General features: G+C 38.6%; 1 protein-coding gene across 1 annotated transcript; it reads left to right on the top strand.

The window, feature by feature from the left end:
- The first annotated feature begins 855 nt into the window (after positions 1–855).
- Positions 856–19,946, top strand: LOC108265512 (very low-density lipoprotein receptor). The gene is made up of 13 exons (XM_053680497.1): positions 856–962; positions 2,091–2,228; positions 2,377–2,496; positions 4,147–4,272; positions 4,546–4,717; positions 4,798–5,013; positions 5,110–5,228; positions 6,056–6,195; positions 11,321–11,456; positions 16,631–16,666; positions 16,755–16,835; positions 17,447–17,598; positions 18,312–19,946. The coding sequence occupies exons 1-13, from the start codon at positions 890–892 to the stop codon at positions 18,336–18,338; spliced, it is 1,536 nt and encodes a 511-aa protein (XP_053536472.1). The 5' UTR covers positions 856–889; the 3' UTR covers positions 18,339–19,946.
- Positions 19,947–20,873: the final 927 nt, after the last annotated feature.

Below are 20,873 nucleotides of genomic sequence, written 5' to 3' on the forward strand. Positions count from 1 at the left end.
TGTGCTTTTTTGCGGAAAACTACTTGAATTGGCAGGAAATAGTTTTGCGCGGTCTTCCAAAGTGATGTTTGTTGGTAAATGAGAGATTTCAGCTGTACTCATGGTCAACGCACGAGAATTGAAGACGGCTTCGGCTGAACGCGCGTTCTGATGACGTCACACGACGCGTCTCGGCCCGAATCTGCGGGAATTTTTGAATAACTGCGGCTCCTCCGAAGATTGCGGAGTTTCCTTGATTTTGCGTTAATTTTGCGATCGAAAAATTTCGAAATCCTGGAGGCACAGAAAAAAACAAACAAACAAACAAACAAACAAAAAACAGGCAAACATCTGTTCGAAAAAAAAGGGTAACACTGTGAAATATGTGTACATTATGTATATAAATATGTACTGATTTAAAACCACAATATTCTATAAATTAAAAGTAGTATTTGATGAAAAGTCATAGAGACAAAGGGACAATCAACAAAAATAAAGTCCATCTCTCAGAATCTTTCCTGCTAGCTTTATATATATATATATATATATATATATATATATATATATATATATATATATATATATATATATATATATATATATTAAATGTGATTTTACTGTGTAGAATCTTCAAATGAACTCTGTCTTACATTAAAGTCTTACATTAAAGAGGATTAGTACTCAGAATCTGTTTAGAACCTAACACATAGCAAGTAAAATAATTAAATTAGACACAATTGATTACTTTCACACTGATCTTTAATAATTAATAATAATCAGTAAACACCCCCAAAACGATATATTTTCTAAATACAGTTCTCATTTACACTTAAAAAAATACAAACAGAAAAAACGACGAGTTGCTACGCAATGACGTCATATTCCCGCGACAGACGCCCAGGAGAGGTCGATGAATGAAAGCATGGATCTCTTTTACACTCTTCTGCTGTTAGCAGGTTTACTGTATGCAGCACCAGCAGCGGGTGAGAATGAATGTAATTTCTGTCAGATGTAAATGAAAGGGTCTGGACAGGATGTTGAATAGTTAACCTTTATCATTCAACCCGTGTGGAGTTGCATGTACTTGGCCGGGATTGGTCCGGAGATCTGTCAAACCGCCGCATGGGTGCTCAGCGTGCATTAGCATGCTAATGCTAGCCACACAGGTAACAGGTAAAGTTGGAGAGAGAGAGAGAGGTTAGAGGTTAGAGTTCGGGTTTAATGCTGCAGTGTGAAATAAAACTCATGACTTTATTTTCACAAACATGTGTAAAGTGATGCTTGTAGGAAAGTTCAGAAAGTGGATGACGCAATAGACTCATTTGCATAGTAATAGAATTATCTTTTTCTTTTTCTCCTTTTTTTGTCCAATCAACACGTGTTACATGAAGGATGACTCACTGAAGATTAGAATAGTGTTATACAACATGAAGCAGATCTAAAATCATAGTGATCAGCCCTGTGTGTGTGTGTGTGTGTGTGTGTGTGTGTGTGTGTGTGTGTAAACTCCATAATTTGACGACATTTATAACATATAACTGACTACATTTAAATTCCTTATACTGTCTGTGGTTTAGGTTTTTTTTTTTTTTTTTTTATTAATCTTGTAAAAATAAAACCTAAAGAAACAGAATATTCCTGCGGCGCATGTTAAGACGGGCGAGGAGGTTTATGGGAAGTGTCATTTTTGGACCATAATGGTATCACAGTTCATTTAAAATAAAAATAAAATAAATGGAAATGTAGTTTGCAGTAGTTTAGAAATCAAGCGTGCATCGAGTGATTTAATGCTGCTTCTTGCTCCGTTTGGACGTCCTTGGAAAAGTAAATAAATGTGTCGTGCGAACGTAAAGAAAGATTTGAAATGTTGTTGTCAGTAACAGACATTTTTGTTGTTGTTCCACCAGCGTGATGTACAAACCTACAGGAATTTCTGACATTTTAATAAACAATGAAATTATGAACATTGACCTTCAGATACAAAATAAAATAAAAAAACACTTAATTTTTAATTTAATTTTTATTTATTCATCCATCCTAATAAATCTAGAAGTGTGAACACTTGTGCCGGTGTTTAGAGTAAATAAATGCGTGTACTGATGATGTTCCAGATGTGGAGTCGGTGCAGAAACAGGAGCGGACGTGTCTCGGCTCTGAGTTCAGCTGCTCTAATGGACAGTGTGTGGATCACTCGTGGAGGTGTGATCACAGCGAGGACTGTGAGGACGGCAGTGACGAGGAGAACTGCGGTGAGGAAACGCTTTAATATGCCGTCTTCACTTCCCCGCCCACTTCCTCAACCACTCCCCCAAACCACTGCTCCTGTCCACTTCCTCTAGACTTCTCACTGAAATTTGATGGAAGCTGTGATGCATGGTGTGTGTGTGTGTGTTTCAGAGGAGAACGAGTGTGAGTCGAATAATGGTGGCTGTTCTCATCACTGTGTGGATCAGCCTCTGGGGTTCGTGTGTGACTGTCCGTCTGGCATGAGACTGGTGCAGGACACACACTGTGAAGGTACACACACACACAATGATGAATACACACACTGTGATACATGATTATTATATAAATACACACATGGATACATGTTAGATAAGTAGATTCTATCTTTTCTATTTTCTTTTCTTTTGTCAGCATTTAAACGTTCTTCTGTTCTAGAATAATATTGATGAAGGTGTTAAGGCATTTTAAATCCACTAGATGGCGCTTTGAGACACGAGATGAGCCGAGGCGTTGTCCCTGATCTCTATAAACAGTCCAACACTTAATACTAATATTACTACTACTACTAATAAACTTTATACATATATTATAATCTTACATTTTAAAATGCAGCTCAAAATTCTTTTCAGTGTAAATAGAAATAAAAACAAAAGTTCACCACAATGCGATGTGGTTGTATCTTCTGGTTCTAGTTAGGACTCTAGCAGCTGCATTCTGGACTAACTGGAGTTTGTTTATGCTCCTACTGGAACATCCAGACAGTACGGCATTACAGTAATCTAGTCTAGAGGTGATGAAAGCATGAACTAGTATTTCTGCATCATGTAGTGACAATATGTTTCTTATTTTAGAAATATTTCTGAGATGAAAGAAGGCTATCCTAGTAATATTATCTACATGAGCATCAAATGATAGACCGGAGTCAATAATCACTCCAAGGTCTTTAACTGCTGCACATGATGACACAGAAAGAACATCCAGAGTAACCATGTGATCAGAAAGATTACTTCTAGCTACACGTGGTAGTGTATGGATCTAGTGTACAAGTTGATGATTTTGATGAAGAGATTGCTGAAAGTTCGGTCTCTCTAAGGGGAATAAAACATTCTAATCATTGAGCTGATATTGTTATATTATTATCTGCCTGGTTTTAATTTAATAGTCAGAATTTTTTGTCTAATGTTTTACATTTTGTCAGTGAAAAAATCATCAAATCGTCGCTGCTATGTAACGATTGTGTGGTATTTTTATTCCTATTTAATCTAGCTACAGTATTAAATCTAGGATTATTTAGAGTCTAGTATTATTTGTTATGTTCAGTTAGGGTGGAAAGACAGACTGGTCGAGCAGCGCTAAGAGATTTTCTTCTCGAAATATTTTTCTTTTAAGTGGAGCTACTTTATCCTGCGTGTAGCGGAACATTGACTCTAAGCATTCAGGCGTCTGATCAAGTTCTTTGGGATCAGACGGTTATCCGATCACATCCGATCTCTGTTATAAGAAAATAATTTAAAATAGAATATATAATTGCAAAGATGTGTAACAAAAACAGTAAAAGTACAGTATCCTAACTCTACGATATATCATGTGAAATGTTTCTCTGATTTTAAAATGTTTTTTAAAAATGTAAATTATAAACTGTATTTAATATATTATTAAATTACCTGATTTGCTGATTCACGTGCAATCAAATACACTGACCACCAGGTGGCGCTGTTAATACTGATATGCTGTTATTATAAGTATAATATTAAAGTATAATTAAACCACTTCTCTGAAATATCAATGTATTTATATCTTTTACACTTTTATGTATTTTAATATTAATTTAATTATTATTTTGCTTTATTTTTAATGCCTGTAATTCAGATTGAGTGTGTAGCTCTGAGATTGATCACAAGTGTTATTAATATATTTATTTACGTGTGTGTGTGATGTCAGAGGTGGATCCTTGTCTGGACGCGGATGTGTGCGATCAGGCATGTGTTCATTCCAACGGCTCTTTTACCTGCGAGTGCTGTCATGGTTACGTGAATGGCTCAGAGAGTGGGCGGTGCCTGGCTGCAGGTGAGATTCTTCACTGTTGTGATTTAAGATTTAATTCAATTCTCAGGGCAAAGATGATCAATATAATAACAGGATTTCCTCGAGTAAGGGTTTAAAACGATGTATGTGAATGTTCTCACAGAACGTGCGGAGAACCTGAGAAACTCCACACAGTGAAAATAAAGCGACGAGTCATTTACTCTGTGTTCCACTAGAGGGTGCTGCAGCATTAGATTTCTCTATAACGGACTATTGTTTTTGTGTGTGTGTGTGTGTGTGTGTGAGTGTGTGTAGGTGATGCAGCAGCGGTGATCTTCAGCAGCAGTGAGGGAATCATGTGGATGAAGCCTGATGGGTCTGATCAGAAAAAGATCACCAACAGAACCGGAACATCGGGAGCTCTAACTTCTCTCACTGCTGATAACACACTGTACTGGGCCAACACTGAACACACACACGTCTACAGGTACTGAACACGCGCGCACACACACACACATACACGCACCTCTCTACAGGTCCTGAACACTGAACTGTGTGTGTTCTCAGGCTGGACCTGGATGCAGGAGATCAGGAGCCCTCAGTGGTGATCTCAGGAGCCAGTGGGATTATGGGATTGGCTGTGGACTGGATTAACCAGGTTTTGTACTGGACCAGTAACCGAACTGGAGCTGTACACGCCGCGGCACTGAACGGAACCGAACACGCCCCTGTCATCTCGGGTCTGTCCTCCCCCACCGCCGTTGCGGTCCAGCCTTTATTAGGGTCGGTTCCGTGCAGGTTATAACCCGCTTTCTAAAAGATGAATAAACTTGAACTGATTTAGTTTGAATTAAAAGTTTCGTTCTTTCTCTCGTGCAGCTTCCTGTTCTGGGCCGAGGCCGGAGTTTCTCCCCGAATCCAGCGCTCGGGTCTGAACGGACAGGACAGGAGAACCCTCATCACCTCCGCCATACGGAACCCCGTCTCCATCGCTCTCGGTTAGTACAGACACCTTTATCCCTCCAGCCCTCCATCTCACCATCCCTCCATCCATTTCTCAATTTCTCCTTCCCTCCCATCATCCATCTCTCTCTCTCTCTCTCAATCCAATTTATGCCTTCCCTTTATCTTATTTATCTCTCTATCTCTTTATCTCTCCTGTCCGTCACTTCATCCTTTCATCTTTGGTTTAGTGAATGAGGCAAGTAAAGAACTCACACATGCTCTCTCTCTCTCACACACACACACACACACACACACACAGTCTCTCACTCACACTCTCACTCACACACACACACAGTCTCTCACTCTCACTCACACACACACACACACACAGTCTCTCACTCACACTCTCACTCACACACACACACACACACAAACACACACACACACACACACAGTCTCTCACTCACACTCACACACACACAAACACACACAGTCTCTCACTCACACACACACAAACACACACACACACACAGTCTCTCACTCACACACACACACACACACACACACACACACACACACACACACACTCTGACTTCATTGAGTTTCAGCACTCACAAACTTTACTTTCTTCCATAAATTGTTTATTTATTTTTGTAAATCAATAAATAAACAAAATGTATAATTAAAGAGAGGTTTTTGTCGTGTAGTTGAACAGTTTGAATTGTAATTAAGGTTAATGAGTTAACGTGTGTTGTATTCATGGGTCAGTGAGACGGTTAGGAACGGTGTGTGAGAGCGCTGTGAGTGATCTGTGATGTGAACAGTGCTGGTGATGAAAGGATGATTGCGATGTTAACGTGGTGTTAATGGTACTGAGCAGACGTTCCCCGCGGGCTGCTGTACTGGGCCGACTCGCTCCTGAACTCCGTGTCGAGGGTGGCGTACGACGGACTGCACAGAAAGACGGTGGTGGAATCGAACGGTTATCTGGACCAGCCGTTTGGCCTGGCCGTGTTTGAGGTTAGTGTTTTCACTTACGTGGGCTGCGATGTGAGGAACTGCCCCCATTTCCTGTTACTCTTGGCCGAGTCTGGGTGTTAACAGGATGTCCCTCACATGAACGGAAACATGCAGCTTCTTCACAGCCACAGTGAAGTACCACGTTTTAAATATCTTCATTGCTACATCTTCTCCTGTGGTCATTTTTAATGCGTAATATTTTTTAGCTTAAAAAAAAAAAAAAATTAATTTCCACTATAAATATATTAACAAACAAGTAAGTTTTAAAAAAAATTAATTGTTAAATGATTAATTAATTCTTTATTTTTATGTTAATAGCTGCTCTGTGATTTAGTGCACATACGAGGCAATTTTTTATTTAGTATATTATACCACAGCGCTGTTGAATTCTCGATGCTGATTGGCTGACAGACGTTCTGAGGTGTGCAATTATTTTTAGTATATGCGCAGCTAAAGTAGTTCCAGTCGGGTCTGGACCGCATTACAGTTCCATATCACTTCGCCGAGCGAACTGAGATATTTGTTGTTCACAAGAACAATAACGTAACTGGCTATAATAATAATAATCATAATAATAAACAATAAAAATAGCATTAGCAAGTAATTAATAGCAAAAACAATAAGGATGATAATAAGGAAAATAATAATAATAATTAAAGCTGCAAGCAGCATTTTCGGGGGCCAAGCACGCAGACTCGGTGAACAGCACGTTCACACAAGCTCTACAATTGTTTCATAAGCAGAGCCATAACTATAGGCAAAGGGATTCAAGAATGATTTGTAGTTTCACCAGTTTGCCAGGGCGTTACAGGAGAATGGTTTTGAATATCAGAGTTCCTTTGATAAATTTTGTTTAGACGGGACTCAAGATGATGTGAGCCAAATTTGGTGGAGATTGGACAAAATTTGGAGGAGGAGTAGATGGAAGCATTTTCGGCCTGTTATTGTAACGTCTAACCAGTAGGTGGCACTGTGACGACGTTTGCTGCCTCGAGTCATGCCTACCAGACTGTTCTACACGCTGAGTGAACACATGTTCACTTAATTCTTCTGAAAACATTATTAGTTATGTAATTAATGTTGTCTGGAAAAAACAGATTATTATTATTTCAGGAAAGTTACAGTTAATTTGCATATTGCGTGAAACGAAAATAAATTATTTTCTTTAATACAAATTGCAGCTTTTATACCAAGTACAGTCCACATTAGCACTTAAAAGCTTATTCACTGTCCTTTGGATTTGGAGCCCAGCGGCACGAAGGCTCCGCCTCCTGTGAAGGTAAGAGGAAGTAATTCTACAAGCTCTATCAGTTGTATGACAGAGGACCAAAAACTAGGATACGGAATTCCCGGGAAAACTCAACAGTGCTTAAAAGCTAATTTACTGTCCTTTGTATTCTGTGTCATTTAGTTTCCAGTAATTTCCAGTAAACATTATTTGTGTCATTTTGAGCCCAATATAAAATAATTGAAATAAACCCACCGTCATTCAAGCTTCAACAATTTTTTTATTTTATTTGACTTTCAAGACAGAAGTAGGTCGAGATCTTGGTCTCAGTATGATTCGCTGTCAGTATAGCGGTTGAATAAATGCAATTCAAATTCAGCTTTTTAAATTTGTACATAATGTAAAATGAATGGTGTTTACATTAAACTATGAACAGCACACGCTCCAGGCAGTTATAGCGTATGATTTGGCTCATGCTATGCTCAGGGCATTCTGGCACGTGACCGGAGGAGCAAACATTTCCTACCTTTGTGTTTGTGCTTCGGGGGCAAAAGCTACACCTTTTTCCAGTAGATTTTCCAGCCGATCGTTGGACGTCCGCAGCAGCAGGTGGAGTTTCCCTCACTCCCATTGATGGTCATTGCTGCTCGGATTGGGGCTTGGAGCATGGCAGTATCAGCTCTCCTCTTCATGTGTGGCATGACCAGCGCATGCCCCAGCTGTCTCGGGAAGATCCGGCGACGTCGGCCACATTCTGAAAACTTCAACCTGGGAAGTTTCCCATCCAGATGATGACGGTATCTGTGTCTGCTGCCTCTGTGTCTGCCTCCTTCAAATGACTGACAGAGTGCCTCTACCCCCTCTGATAGTTCGTGATGCTTTAAATTATGACCTATGGGAAACAGGAACTCAATAAATAGTTCCATTTAATAAAACTGCATAGGTGTAATTGAGGTGTCCCCCTGGTCCCCAATACATTGGTATTTTTAAAAAGCCCTAATTAAAACAGAAACTGAAAACAACGATATGAAGTCATTAGAAACAAATCGATTGACAAAGTCATGAAAAATTGGAATGATGGAACAAAGCACCTGTGAGATATGACAAAAAGTACTCCTCAGGGGTCTGCAGGTACCCCAGTCGGTAGGATGAGGGTTAAAGGTCTGGGGCATTTTTTTTTTAAACCAGTTTGCCCTTTTCCTAACCTAAAGGTTGTTGAGCTTCACACGATGGGGCGTGTCTATAAGAAAATAGCACAAGCATTGAAAACGCCCATTTCACCATCAGGGCAATAATGAAGAAGTTCCAGTCCACTGGAAATGTTATGAATCGACCTGGAATTGGACGTGTGTCTGTATCGTCTCAACGCACTGTGAAGAGGACGGTTCGAGTGGATAAAACATCTCCGAGGATCACAGCTGGAGAACTGCAGAAGTTAGTTGTGTCTTGGGGTCAGAAAGTCTCCAAAACTACAATCTGAAGTCACCGACATCACCACAAGCTGTTTGGAAGAGTTTCAAGAAAAAAGCCTCTACTCTCATCCAAAAACACACTCGAGCGTCTTCAGTGTGCCGACACTACTGGAACTTCAAATGGGATCGGGTTCTACGGTCAGATGAAACCAGAATAGAGCTTTTTGGTAATAAACACAGAGGTGGTTCTGGAGCACACAGAGAGGTAGCCGTATGGAGAAGTACCTCATGTCCACGGTTAAATATGGAGGTGGATCTTTAATGTTTTGGGCTGTTTTTCTGCCAGAGGACCTGGACATTTTGTTAGGATACATGGCATCATGGACTCTATCAAATATCAACAGATATTAAATGAAAACCTGACTGCCTCTGCCAGAAAGATTCAAATGGGCCGTGGTTGGATCTTCCAGCAGGACAATGATCCAAAACATCATCAAAATCAACACAGAAATGTTTTACTGACCACAAAATCAAGGTCCTGCCCTGACCATCCTATTCCCCTAACCTGAACCCCATAGAAAACCTGTGGGGTGAACTGAAGAGGAGAGTCCACCAGCGTGGACCTGGAAATGTGGAGGATCTGGAGAGATTCTGTATGGAGGAACGCCCTCAGATCCCTCACCATGTATTCTCCAACCTCATCAGGCGTTATAGGAGAAGACTCAGAGCTGTCATCTTGGCAAAGGGAGCTAGCACAAAGTATTGACTAAAAGGGTGTCACTAATTGTTGCACACCTTTATTTAACAAAGATAATTGTTGGATAAACCTGTGTTTTGTTTGTAATTGTTTGATATCCATGAGAGCAGAGTATTTGTGTTTGTTTGTTTTTTAACAAACGATAAATATAAAGACAATTTTTTACAGCCTTCTTTGCTCATATTTACCACCAGGGTGCCAATATTAGTGGAGGGCAGTGTAGTCTATTGCTATGTTCAAATCTTCACTGAAGACCCACTTTTATTTGTTATCTTTTAATTCGGTCTGAGAGTGTAGAATTTATTTGTCTCAGTTTGTTTTAGTTTGTTTCCGAGTGCAGGTTCGTTACTGAGATCTGGCCTCACTACGTGTTTGGCAGCTTTCCCATCACATGCTTTGTTGGTACTTTACGTGCAAAACATTGTTTTTGGTTGGTGTCACAAAGCGAGATGAACAAAGCGTAGGGTAAATTTTTGAAGAGTAAATTTTGAGATGACTGAAACAAACAAATCGCACCCACTTTAAATAAGGTTGTGGTTTCATGACGCTTTTTCAGTTATGAACCTTGTCTGTCAACACAGGTTTTATCCCCGCATCATTGTTTACTCAGCGTGCGCGTGCACACAACACCAGACCTTTGTAGCAAACAGTCAATAGTGTTCAACATGGAAAAAAGCATACTTTTCGTTTGAAGAACAAGGAATGATTATGTGGAAATATGAGGAATTTAAACCTCCATTAACCGTAAAAAGCAACGCTGCTGCGTCTAGCAAAGCTCGGGAACATTACAGATTGTGTAAGTTTACTTTAATAGGCTCGCAATGAGAATAAACAGACTGAAAACTTCTAACCACAACATTTCATATCATTTCATTTAATAAAATGTCCATTTTTAAATGAAATATTCATAAGATAAATATCAATATTTCAAAATATGATCCACTCGCAAAGACGCACAAAGCAACATGTACAGTTCGCGGCACAGAAAGAGCGTGACTTTGACGTGTCATTTATAACGAGAGAAAATTTGTAGGCGGTGTAGCAAAAAAAACAACAACATTTAAGACAAAATCCAAGATGGCGGAAAATCTGTTTAGGTGGAAATTGACGTCATCTGATGCGTTGAACTCGTCTCAGCTCAGGGAGTCCAGGGTTTTGGACGCACGGTTCAAAAGTTATGGCTATAAAAGTACTTCCAAATTTGACCCGGAGGTGGCGATAGAGCGCCTGCAGCCTTTGGCCCAAATTTGCTCAGAATGTTCTTTAGACCCTCCCCAACCAGTGTGGAAAATTTCACAACTTTTTACCAGATGGTTCTGTGGGCTGTTATTGACACGCTAGCCAGAAGAAGAAGAACAGGAAGCAGAATAATAAGAAAAGGTAGAATAGCAAGAGAATGCCTGTGCTCCTTCGGTGCTTGGCCCCCTAATAATATCAATATCAAACAGTAACAAAAGAAAATAAATATATATTTTTATTTAACTGTTTTTATTTTTAAAAAAAATATCAGTAGCAAGATCCATCACAGCAAAAATTACAACAATGACAAAATGACCGTGAAAATTACAATGAGCCAAAACAAGGTTTAAAATAACGCTGCTGTTTTTGTTGTTATTTTTAGTTAGCATTCCAGTAATAATTTAAATAATAGTTGCACCTGACTTTGGTAAACATGTGTGTGTGTGTGTGTGTGTGTGTGTGTGTGTGTGTGTGTGTGTGTGTGTGTAGAGTGATGTGTACTGGAGTGACAGGCATACGGGAGCGATCTGCCGTGCTGATAAACACAACGGAAAACAGCTTAAATGTTCTGTAGTGAGTTCCCCGGCAGGATTGCTCATCTACCACCCGCTCCTGCAGCCGACAGGTGAGTGCTGAACCTCGTCAACACCACCAACACCTTTCAGTACTGATTTTAACACGACGACAACCTCTGTAGGTTAGGGATTTCCTCTCATTTCCTTTACACGTTGTCATGTGACTAACACAAGGCCCGCTGCCTCGTTTCATTCGAGGAGCTGACGTGATGACAGACTTGTGTACCGGGATTCGTCTCGTATCGTGTTTTAGTGCGTGGTTTCATGCCGGTCAGCTTTTATACAGGAGAACGAGAGATTACGGAGATGATTCGGCGTCCTCAGTTTCTGTTCCTGTAAATGGGGGAATGTTTGAGTTTGTTTATGTGAGTTTGTTTGTTATCTACAACCCCTTGCAAAAATGATGGAATCTCCACACTTAGAGGATGGTCTCCTGGCTATTTTTTACTTCGGAGCTTATAAACAAATCACACATAACGGGTCCATGGCAAGGCTCCATCCTGCAAAGCTGATCTGTTAACCGCTATTCGAGAAAGCTGGAAGCAGCTTAAGGGAGAACATTGTTTTTCAGTAGTGAAGTCCATCCCTCAAAGAGTCCAGGCCGTCATAAAAGCCCGAGGAGGAGCAACAAAGTACTGATTGTGATTTTTACTTTTTTTTTTTTTGGACGATTCCATAATTTTCTTCCTCTACTTGATCTGGGGAAAAATCTATGCCATTAATTAAAATAATTTCATTTAACGTGTTTGAGGTGTTTCACAAAGCAAGAGTGTTCAGCTATTAAACTAAAACTGTTTTGTCTAATATCCGTGATTTGTTTATTTACGTAAGTAAAAAACCGATATCTAACATCTTTTGCCTAGAACAGGACAAAAACATTTCGAGTGTAAACTTTTCTCATGTAAACCTTTTACTGCAAACGTTTATGTAAAACATTTCTACTGTAACCCTTTCTAGTGTAAACTTTTTTACTGTAAACTTTTCTCCTGTAAACCTTTTGCTATAAACATTTCTAGTGTAACAAATTCTACTCTAAACTTGTTAGTGTAAATCTTTCTCATGTAGACTTTTGCTATAAACACTTCTACTGTAACCAAGGAGAAGTGCATGAGTGTGTGTTAAACAGCTCTCATTTGCAACCTTCTAACCGATACTTTCTTCAGTCGGAATCTTGGTGCACTTTATTCAGCTTTAAAAAAAGAAATAATTAATTGATTAGCTGAACCAAGTGTGCTTACTTTAGGGTTTAAATAACTTTCAGTTAGAAATTCTCAGTGAGTTATGAGCTACATAACATTAAATCTATCTTTGTCTTTCCTAGGAATTGCTCATAGACTCCACACACTGATTTTTGTAAAGGATTATGATTGTGCTGAATATTGACATTGGTTATATATGTATTTTCTGTAAACCAAACCCAGAAAAAAAACATCTATCTACCACCTGGTATTTAATAAGGACTGGATTGTTTGCGAAAGAGGCTAATCGTCCTAACTTTGCTTGCACAGCTGTTTACAGGCCTGTTTTATTTCAAACAGCAGGTAGGTTCCCATGGAGGTTTCATCATGATAAATGTTTTATGGAGTGATGCCACTTTGTGGGACAGACTGCTGTTTTCTGCTTTAAGACTTTCATGTACTGCGATGGTGCTTTCTGGAGGATTTGGAAGTTTTGAAATACGTCTGTGTCTGATCCCATCAGTATGTTTCACAACAACCCGGTTGTGAAGGTCTTGGGAGAGCTCTTTGCCTTTAACCCATCATGAGATGTTTCTTGTGAGACACCTTTGTAACGAAAAGCCTTTTTATAGACCATCACTTTACTAACCAGCTGATATTAATCTGCACAGATAGGGGGTATAATTACTTATGGATTTCAGCTGCTTCCTTGCCTTACCTTGCCTTGGAGAACCGCTTTTTCTTAGCGTGTTCAATACTTTTTTCCCGTGTCATTCCACTTTATTACACATCATTTTATTTATGGACTTTAATGTTGTGAATTCTTTATATTTCTGGATTTCTTGAGTTAATACTGATGTTTGGTGAAAATCTCATGTGAATAACGTCACTGGAAATATATTTACTGATAAAAAAACGTTCAATGCGTTCGTACTTATTTCCCCCGCTGTGTGTGTATATGTGTATATGTATGTGTGTGTATATGTGTGTATATATGTGTATATATATATATATATATATATATATATATATATATATATATATATGTGTATGTGTGTATATATGTGTATATATATATATATATATATATATATGTGTATGTGTGTATATATGTGTATATATATATATATATATATATATGTGTATGTGTGTATATATATATATATATATATATATATATATATATATATATATATATATATATATATAATGTATATATGTGTGTATGTATGTGTGTGTATATATATATATAAACAGAAGTTGTCTGTCCGGTCAGCCAAAGTCTGAAAAACATCTAATTATATATATATATATATATATATATATATATATAATTAGATGTTTTTCAGACTTTGGCTGACCGGACAGACAACTTCTGTTTTCAGGACCAGCTTTTTGCACGATAAGGGATGGTTTTGTGTCTATATTAGGCCGACTCAAATGAGGAAATTCGCTCTCGTCACTTCATACTCTGAATTGAAGAGACTTGGGACCAAAAGCTTTTGTCATTAAGATGATATAATCCTGATTGAGGTTATTTGACTCTTTTCGTATACAAAATTATTCTAGACTAGATAATTAAAATAAAAATGATGTAAGAATATCAAAAAAAAAAAAACAACCCAATTAACATGGGCCCAGCCTAAAATGGCAAAATATTAAACTTGTAATGGTCTTAACACATCATTGGTCAGAAAATGAGCAAGAATGAAACAAATGCACTTCTTGTACGCAAAGGTAAAATCGTGATGATGATTCAAATGTTTGATGTAAAATTTAAACTAGCACATGTCTGTGTGTACAAAGTTAAAATAAAGGGAAAAAATTGGCAGTAAAATAAAAAATAAAGGCTTTAATTTAAGATTTTAAGAAGTTAAAGGGGGAAACAGCATCCCATGCTAAGTTACTTTATCTATTTGTTTAATTCTTGCTAATATTCTGACCAATGATTTGTTGTAAAGATCATTAAATGCTTAATATTTTGCCATTTGGGCTTGGCCCTTTTTTTTGTTTGTTTTGTGTAGTTTTTTTGCCCAGGAGTGTGTGTTATTTCCGGGGATTTACGATAAACACCGGGCGTTTCTGGGGGGAAAATGCTGCTGCTCGTCAGTTTAAGCTAAAATATAGACGGTAGAGAAGTTTACATGCAGTTATTTTTATTTTATTTGAATTATTAAACTGTCTATAACATAAAAAAACCCCCAAAGATCTCAATTCTATATTCTTCTAGATTCATTATGTGATCAGTTCACTGTAACAATTTTGTGAAATTTTTTAATTAATTCACGGTCTTTTTTAAGGAATATAAAAGCAAGCATCAGGGGGAAAAAATAAATCTAAGAAGTGAAATTTCTTCATGTTGGAGGCTGAAATCAGCAGCGTAACATCTTTAGAGTCGACAGTTTATGGAAGAATAGAATGATAACGTAACGCAGATTAAAAAGAGTGTTTTAGCTGCACGTTCAGCATGGAGATTCGCTACAGTGATTATCTGTGACACATTTCTGTAACGTGGATCTCACTAACATCGTGATCCTGGTTACGGCGCTGATCTGGTGTCACGATGTACGTGACCATTGTCTATTGTTAATTAGATGCTTTGTAAGTTCTGCTCATGGATGGTGCGGTAAGACACCAAGCACTTCTCAGAAACCCCTGGTAGATGTCACAGTGTGTGTCGGTGTTTGTTGGGCGTTGGGTTGTGGTATTTTTTTACTGACACTGCTAGCAAACAACCACAGACTTGTTTCCTTTGCTCTGTAAGGGAAAGCAGTGAAGTGGGTGTGAAAATGGTGCTACGACCAAAAAAAAAAAAATCAGACAAACTGGAAAGGGCTTGACTGCAAAACACGGGGAGGAGATTTCTGTACATTTATAACGTGCTCCAAAAAGCTCGGTTTTGTTTATCCAGTGAAAGCAGTGCAAACGTGGAGGTGTGGGTTTCTAACAAGACCGCAACTTCAGCATCCTGTTAAGAAGCTAAATTTGAGTTTACACTTCAGCAGATGTGCTTCAGTGAGCTGCCTGAAATAAACTCCTTAAAGGTTTAAACCTATTACACCTATTAGCTTACAAATCATCCAAGGTATCGATCAGGAGAGGGGTACAAAAGAACTTCCAAAACATTCGATGGAACACCGTCAACAAGTGGAGAAAATGACCTCGCCAAGAACAGGACGTCCCTCCAAAATTCACAAAAGGACAAGACACAAACGTACCAGGGAGGCTGCCAAGAGACCTACAGCAACATTTAAAGGAGCTGCCGGAACATCTGATGTGTACTGATTACTCTCTGCATGTCACAACAATCTCTCGTATTCTTCACACGTCTGGGTTATGGGGTAGAGCGGCTAGACTGAATCCCTTTCTCACAGAAAACCCAACCATATGTGTTCTAGTCTGATGAGAGCAATTCCAAAAGCTACAATAGTTCCACAATTACAAAAGGTTTGTTTTATCACCAAAAGAACACCATCTCCACGGTGAAGCACGGTGGTGGCAGTATCACGCTTTCGAGCTGCTTTTCTTCATCCAGAACTGGGGCTTTTATCAAGTGGAGGGAGTCATGATTATCTACAAACATCAGAGGATTTTAGTGCAGAACCTTCAGGTGTCTGCTAGTGAACTGAAGATGGAAAGGAATTTCGCCTTTCAGCAGGAATATGACCCAAAGCACACGTCCACATCAACAAAGGAATGCCCAAGCCCAGACCTGAACCCAACTAAAAATCTGTGTGGTGACCTGAAGCGGGATGTGCACAGGAGACGTCTTCACAATCTGATGGATCTGGAACGTTTTTGTAAGAAAGAGAGAGTCAAGATGTGACACGCTGATAGACTCCTCCCCAAAAACACTGAGTGATGTCATAACATCAAATGGTGCGCCAATAAAATATTAGTTTAGGGGTGCGTATACTTATACAGTCCCCCCCCCCCCCCCCAAAAAAAAATGTTTCTGATTGTGTTTCATTTCATTTTCATACGTTTTCACTTAAATGTCGCACTAAGGGTAGAAAAAGTTCTGACACGATTTGTCTTGTTTTCAGCTTTTTACTTCACAACACCTTGCCGTTTTATCAGGGGTGTGTAAACTTTTTATATCCACTGTAAGTTTAGATGAACCAATTAACATGTCTGTATGTAAGACTATAACCTCTATTTTATTTCCAGTTTCAGAGACGCCGACGCCGCCGGCTGAGCCTCCCACCACGGACCCGGACTCCGCCTTCGCCTGGATCCTCTCTCTGATTGGTCAGTGTGTAGTTGTTATTTGTCTGTAATTGCTCAAGTGATTGGTTATTGGTAATCTGATTTGGAGAACCAATTAGTTTTCCACTACTGATTCACCAGTGTTCATATGACTGTGTGCAGTGGCTGATTTATGAATCATTATTGAATCGTGATGCAGTAATCGTTCTGGTGAAGAAACCAAACGCCCCATCAGTCACCGGCTCAGCTCCTTTGAGACATTAAGATTCAGGGTTTTTTTGTTTGTTTTTGTTTGAATCTTTGAGCTGTTTCATTATGCTAGACTCTGAATCACTTCTGGATTTTTATTTGAACAAATGAAACATGATATGAATTTCCCATTCTCACCTAGAACCAGTTTATCTGAGTCAGGGATTCGTTTGTGAATGAATCTTCATCTGTATACTATTCTTTTGTTTTCCATCACTCTTTATTTTGGAGTGTTAATTGTTGGTGTTAATTGTAACAGCAGGTGAAGAACTGAGGTTGTTATTGTTGTTGTTATTATTGTTGTTGTTGTTGTTATTATTATTATTATTATTATTATTATTATTATTATCATCATCACCACATTCATCATCTCCTCTTCCTCTGTGTGTTTTTTTCCTCTTTAGTCCTCCCCTGCTTTCTCTTCGCCACTCTTTTCCACTGCAGGAAGATGGGAACGTTCTCGTCGTCTCCCTTTTGTTCTCCTGGAGAACCCATCATGAAGGACTCACAGGATCCGCTCATACCATCGGGAGACACAGAGGCACACGCGGACAAAGTATGACACACGTGCTGATTAGAGCTGTGATAATCGCCCGATTAATAGATTATGAAAATAATCGTTATTTGCAGCTGTAATTAGTAGATCTGTAAATATGTAAGGAATCATTGGGCCGTTGAATTACAAGAAAAATAATGCACACTCCAGGTGGTAATGCTGTGAACAAGTGTGTGAGTGTGTGAGTGTGTGAGTGTGTGAGTGTGTGAGTGTGTGAGTGTGTGAGTGTGTGAGTGTGTGTGTGTGTGTGTGTGTGTGTGTGTGTGTGTGTATCAGTATGAAACGAGGGGAGGGAAAAACCATGAACAAATAGGCTATCAGTGTCTATTTACTTTACTATTTAATTATTCTCTTCATTCTGTTTATTTATTTCTATATTTGTTTGTCAATACTTTATTTATTGAACTTAAACTGCACGTTTCCATTCATTGTAAAGTTGGACATTGAGAAGGTAGATTAAATGCAGGGGGCTGCTTGTTAGATCGATTTTTCCTGGTGACGATACGGAGAGGTCCGAATGCGGAGATGGAGGAGGAGGATGAGAGCTGACCTCTTTCCCAGCCCTGCAGAACCTTTTGGTTATTTGTGGGAAATGAAAATGTTCTGTCGCTTTGTTTTTGATGTTAAATCTGTGTGATGTGGTGGACAGTAGGCTTCTCCGTTATTTCAGCTAACCTAACAATTCTGAATTGTGGTGTTTTTGATCTTCACAGGACAGCACGTTCCCTGTACCTGTGTGAACCAGGAAGTGACTTCAACAGACGGGAGTGACCGAGACTCGTGTGTGTGTGTGTGCGTGCGCGCGTGTGTGCGCGTGTGTGAGCGTGTGTTTGTGTGTGTGTGTGTGTGTAAGACAAAATGATGCCCCCATTAATCCAAATGAAGTGAAATGATCTGAATGGTTTAATTTATTTATTTCTGTCTTTATTGTACTCATAATCTGTAAACAAATCTTCAGTGAGTCAGATCTAAAGATCAGACTCTGTCATTTTATTTGATTTTTTTCTGAATTACTCTTGGATCATTGGGGCATTTGTGCTTGAATATTCCAGTTTAATTTATTCTCCATTTTTGAGATATCAGCTCTGTAAATGACTCTTCTTCAGATTTAATTCGTTTTTATCTTTATTTTGTGACCGTATTTAATTCTGAATATTTTACGATTTAAAACCGGAATCTTTAGGACATTTTGGAGGAAGAATTGCGGCTCATAAATTGTTTAACGCACACTTAGTTTCTCGGGTGAGCGCATTCTATAATAGATTCATATGAATCATCTGTGATTGATTCTTTGCCGACTCTGAATGTGAATCAAAGTAAACGTGCGATGAAACAGTCTGGATGGTTTAATGTAATTTAACCTCTGTTTAATTTAACCTGGCTATTATGTTAATGATTTCATCTGCATATGCAAATGAATCTTCTTCTAATTGCTCACTGAATCACTCTCGTGTCACTTCAGTTGTTTTCTGTTTGCTGTTTTCGAATTTGATTTTATAAATTGAATTGGACACAGATGATACTAAAGTGATCTAAACAGCTCTATGAACGATTCTTGTGCGCTGGAAGCCGAGTGACATTTGTAAACGAATCGTTTTGAAGTGACTCTGAATCACTTTAGGGTTTTTATTTGTTTAAGGTACGTAGTGAGGAATCCACCTCGGTGAATCAAAAGGTTTCATTTTACAGCAATGACTCGAACTCATGGAAATGATTCTTCTGAATTTGTTTGTGAACGAATCTGTTTTACGTACCATGTATATTATAGCTTTTCATTTTCATCAACCCATGACGCTTGATTTTGGAGTGTGTAGTGTAAATATGGATCAGATTTTTCAACTTGTGCCTTGTTACTGAATGCTGAATACACTCCTCCTGAACTACTGGTGGAACAGGATATATTTGACTCGGTCGGTGATTTGAATGTAATGTTATATTTACAGGACTTGTGTAATTGGGGAAACCAGTCAAACAAACGAACAATTATTTACTTAGCACTTTTAGTCATGTCAGTAAGGTTAGTTTTGTTGATTTGAAATGTTTGTGGTTTGTTTATGATGTTTTCTTAAAGGGCTGGAGTTTGTCACTAATAACTGATTAAGCCACACTTCAAAGTGTTATTGTATTGTATTTCTTCTGAGTCTGCACTGGGGTTAATGAGTGACTACAGTGAGGATGTGAATGTTACAGAGCCTGTTTTGGGGGCTGGGACAATGCTGTAGGGTTATTTATTAGTTGAGAGATTAGTATTTATTTTTTTGTTTCTGTGGCTCTTCCTGCTGAAATAAAAAGCAAATGCTGCGGCTTTATTAAAAGCCAGAAAGTTGAATAAACTGTGTTTTTATTTATTACTTTTTTTGCTTAATGTAATAATTTGTAAATTATGTTTTAGTCTGATGACAAAGTAAGATTGGCGTGTAAGGTGTGTGTGTGTGTGTGTGTGTGTGTGTGTGTGTGTGTGTGTGTGTGATTTTGGTGTTTGTGGATATTTATATTCCCTCGTTATTTTCTCCCTCGTGTTCACTTTTATTGAAGAGGTTTATTTATTTTGTGTTTCAGTGCATTCATAAACTATTCAGACTGTACTGTGTTATAGGTTTCATTTAAAATTGATTAGATTAATGGCGACAAATGTTTTTAAGCGTAACAATCCATAATGACCGTGGAAACTCTTTTTTGCAAACGATCAGGGCGTGGCATTGAAACCACAATTCGAAAGCTGTGAATGTTCTCAGGAACACAGAGGGTGTGTTTCTTTTGTAGTTTTTTGTTTGTTTGTTTTTTTTTATTTTTCTTTGTAACATTAGCATTGATACCATTGATATGGGAGTTGTCCAACATTGCATACATTTTTTTTTACAGCCCCATCTTGACGTCTTCTGTGTTTGCGTAGCTCTCATATAAAACAAAATCCAAGATAATACAAAGGCAGTCTGAGTAAACACAAAATACAGTTTTTAAATGATAATATTATTTATCGAAGCAAAAAAGTTATCCAATACCATCTGGGCCTGTGTGAAAATGTATTTGCCCCCGCATTTACTAATTCCTCAGACTTTCTGAAACGCTGAAGACACCGTTTTGGTTTGAAAACCCCGGCTCATGTTTCAGTCCAAACGGACGAAAACGAAGGCGTGGCTCCGCCCACATTCGCCCCCTGATCAGGTTGTCTGGATTGTCGCGTATCCTTCCCTGATTCGTCAAATCCCCTACCATATGACCGTTATGAATGGTCATGTGACATGCATATTCAGTCGTGTAGTGTGGATGGAGAT

The sequence above is a fragment of the Ictalurus punctatus genome, chromosome 5, assembly GCF_001660625.3.
Source record: "Ictalurus punctatus breed USDA103 chromosome 5, Coco_2.0, whole genome shotgun sequence".
Lineage (NCBI taxonomy): Eukaryota > Metazoa > Chordata > Actinopteri > Siluriformes > Ictaluridae > Ictalurus > Ictalurus punctatus.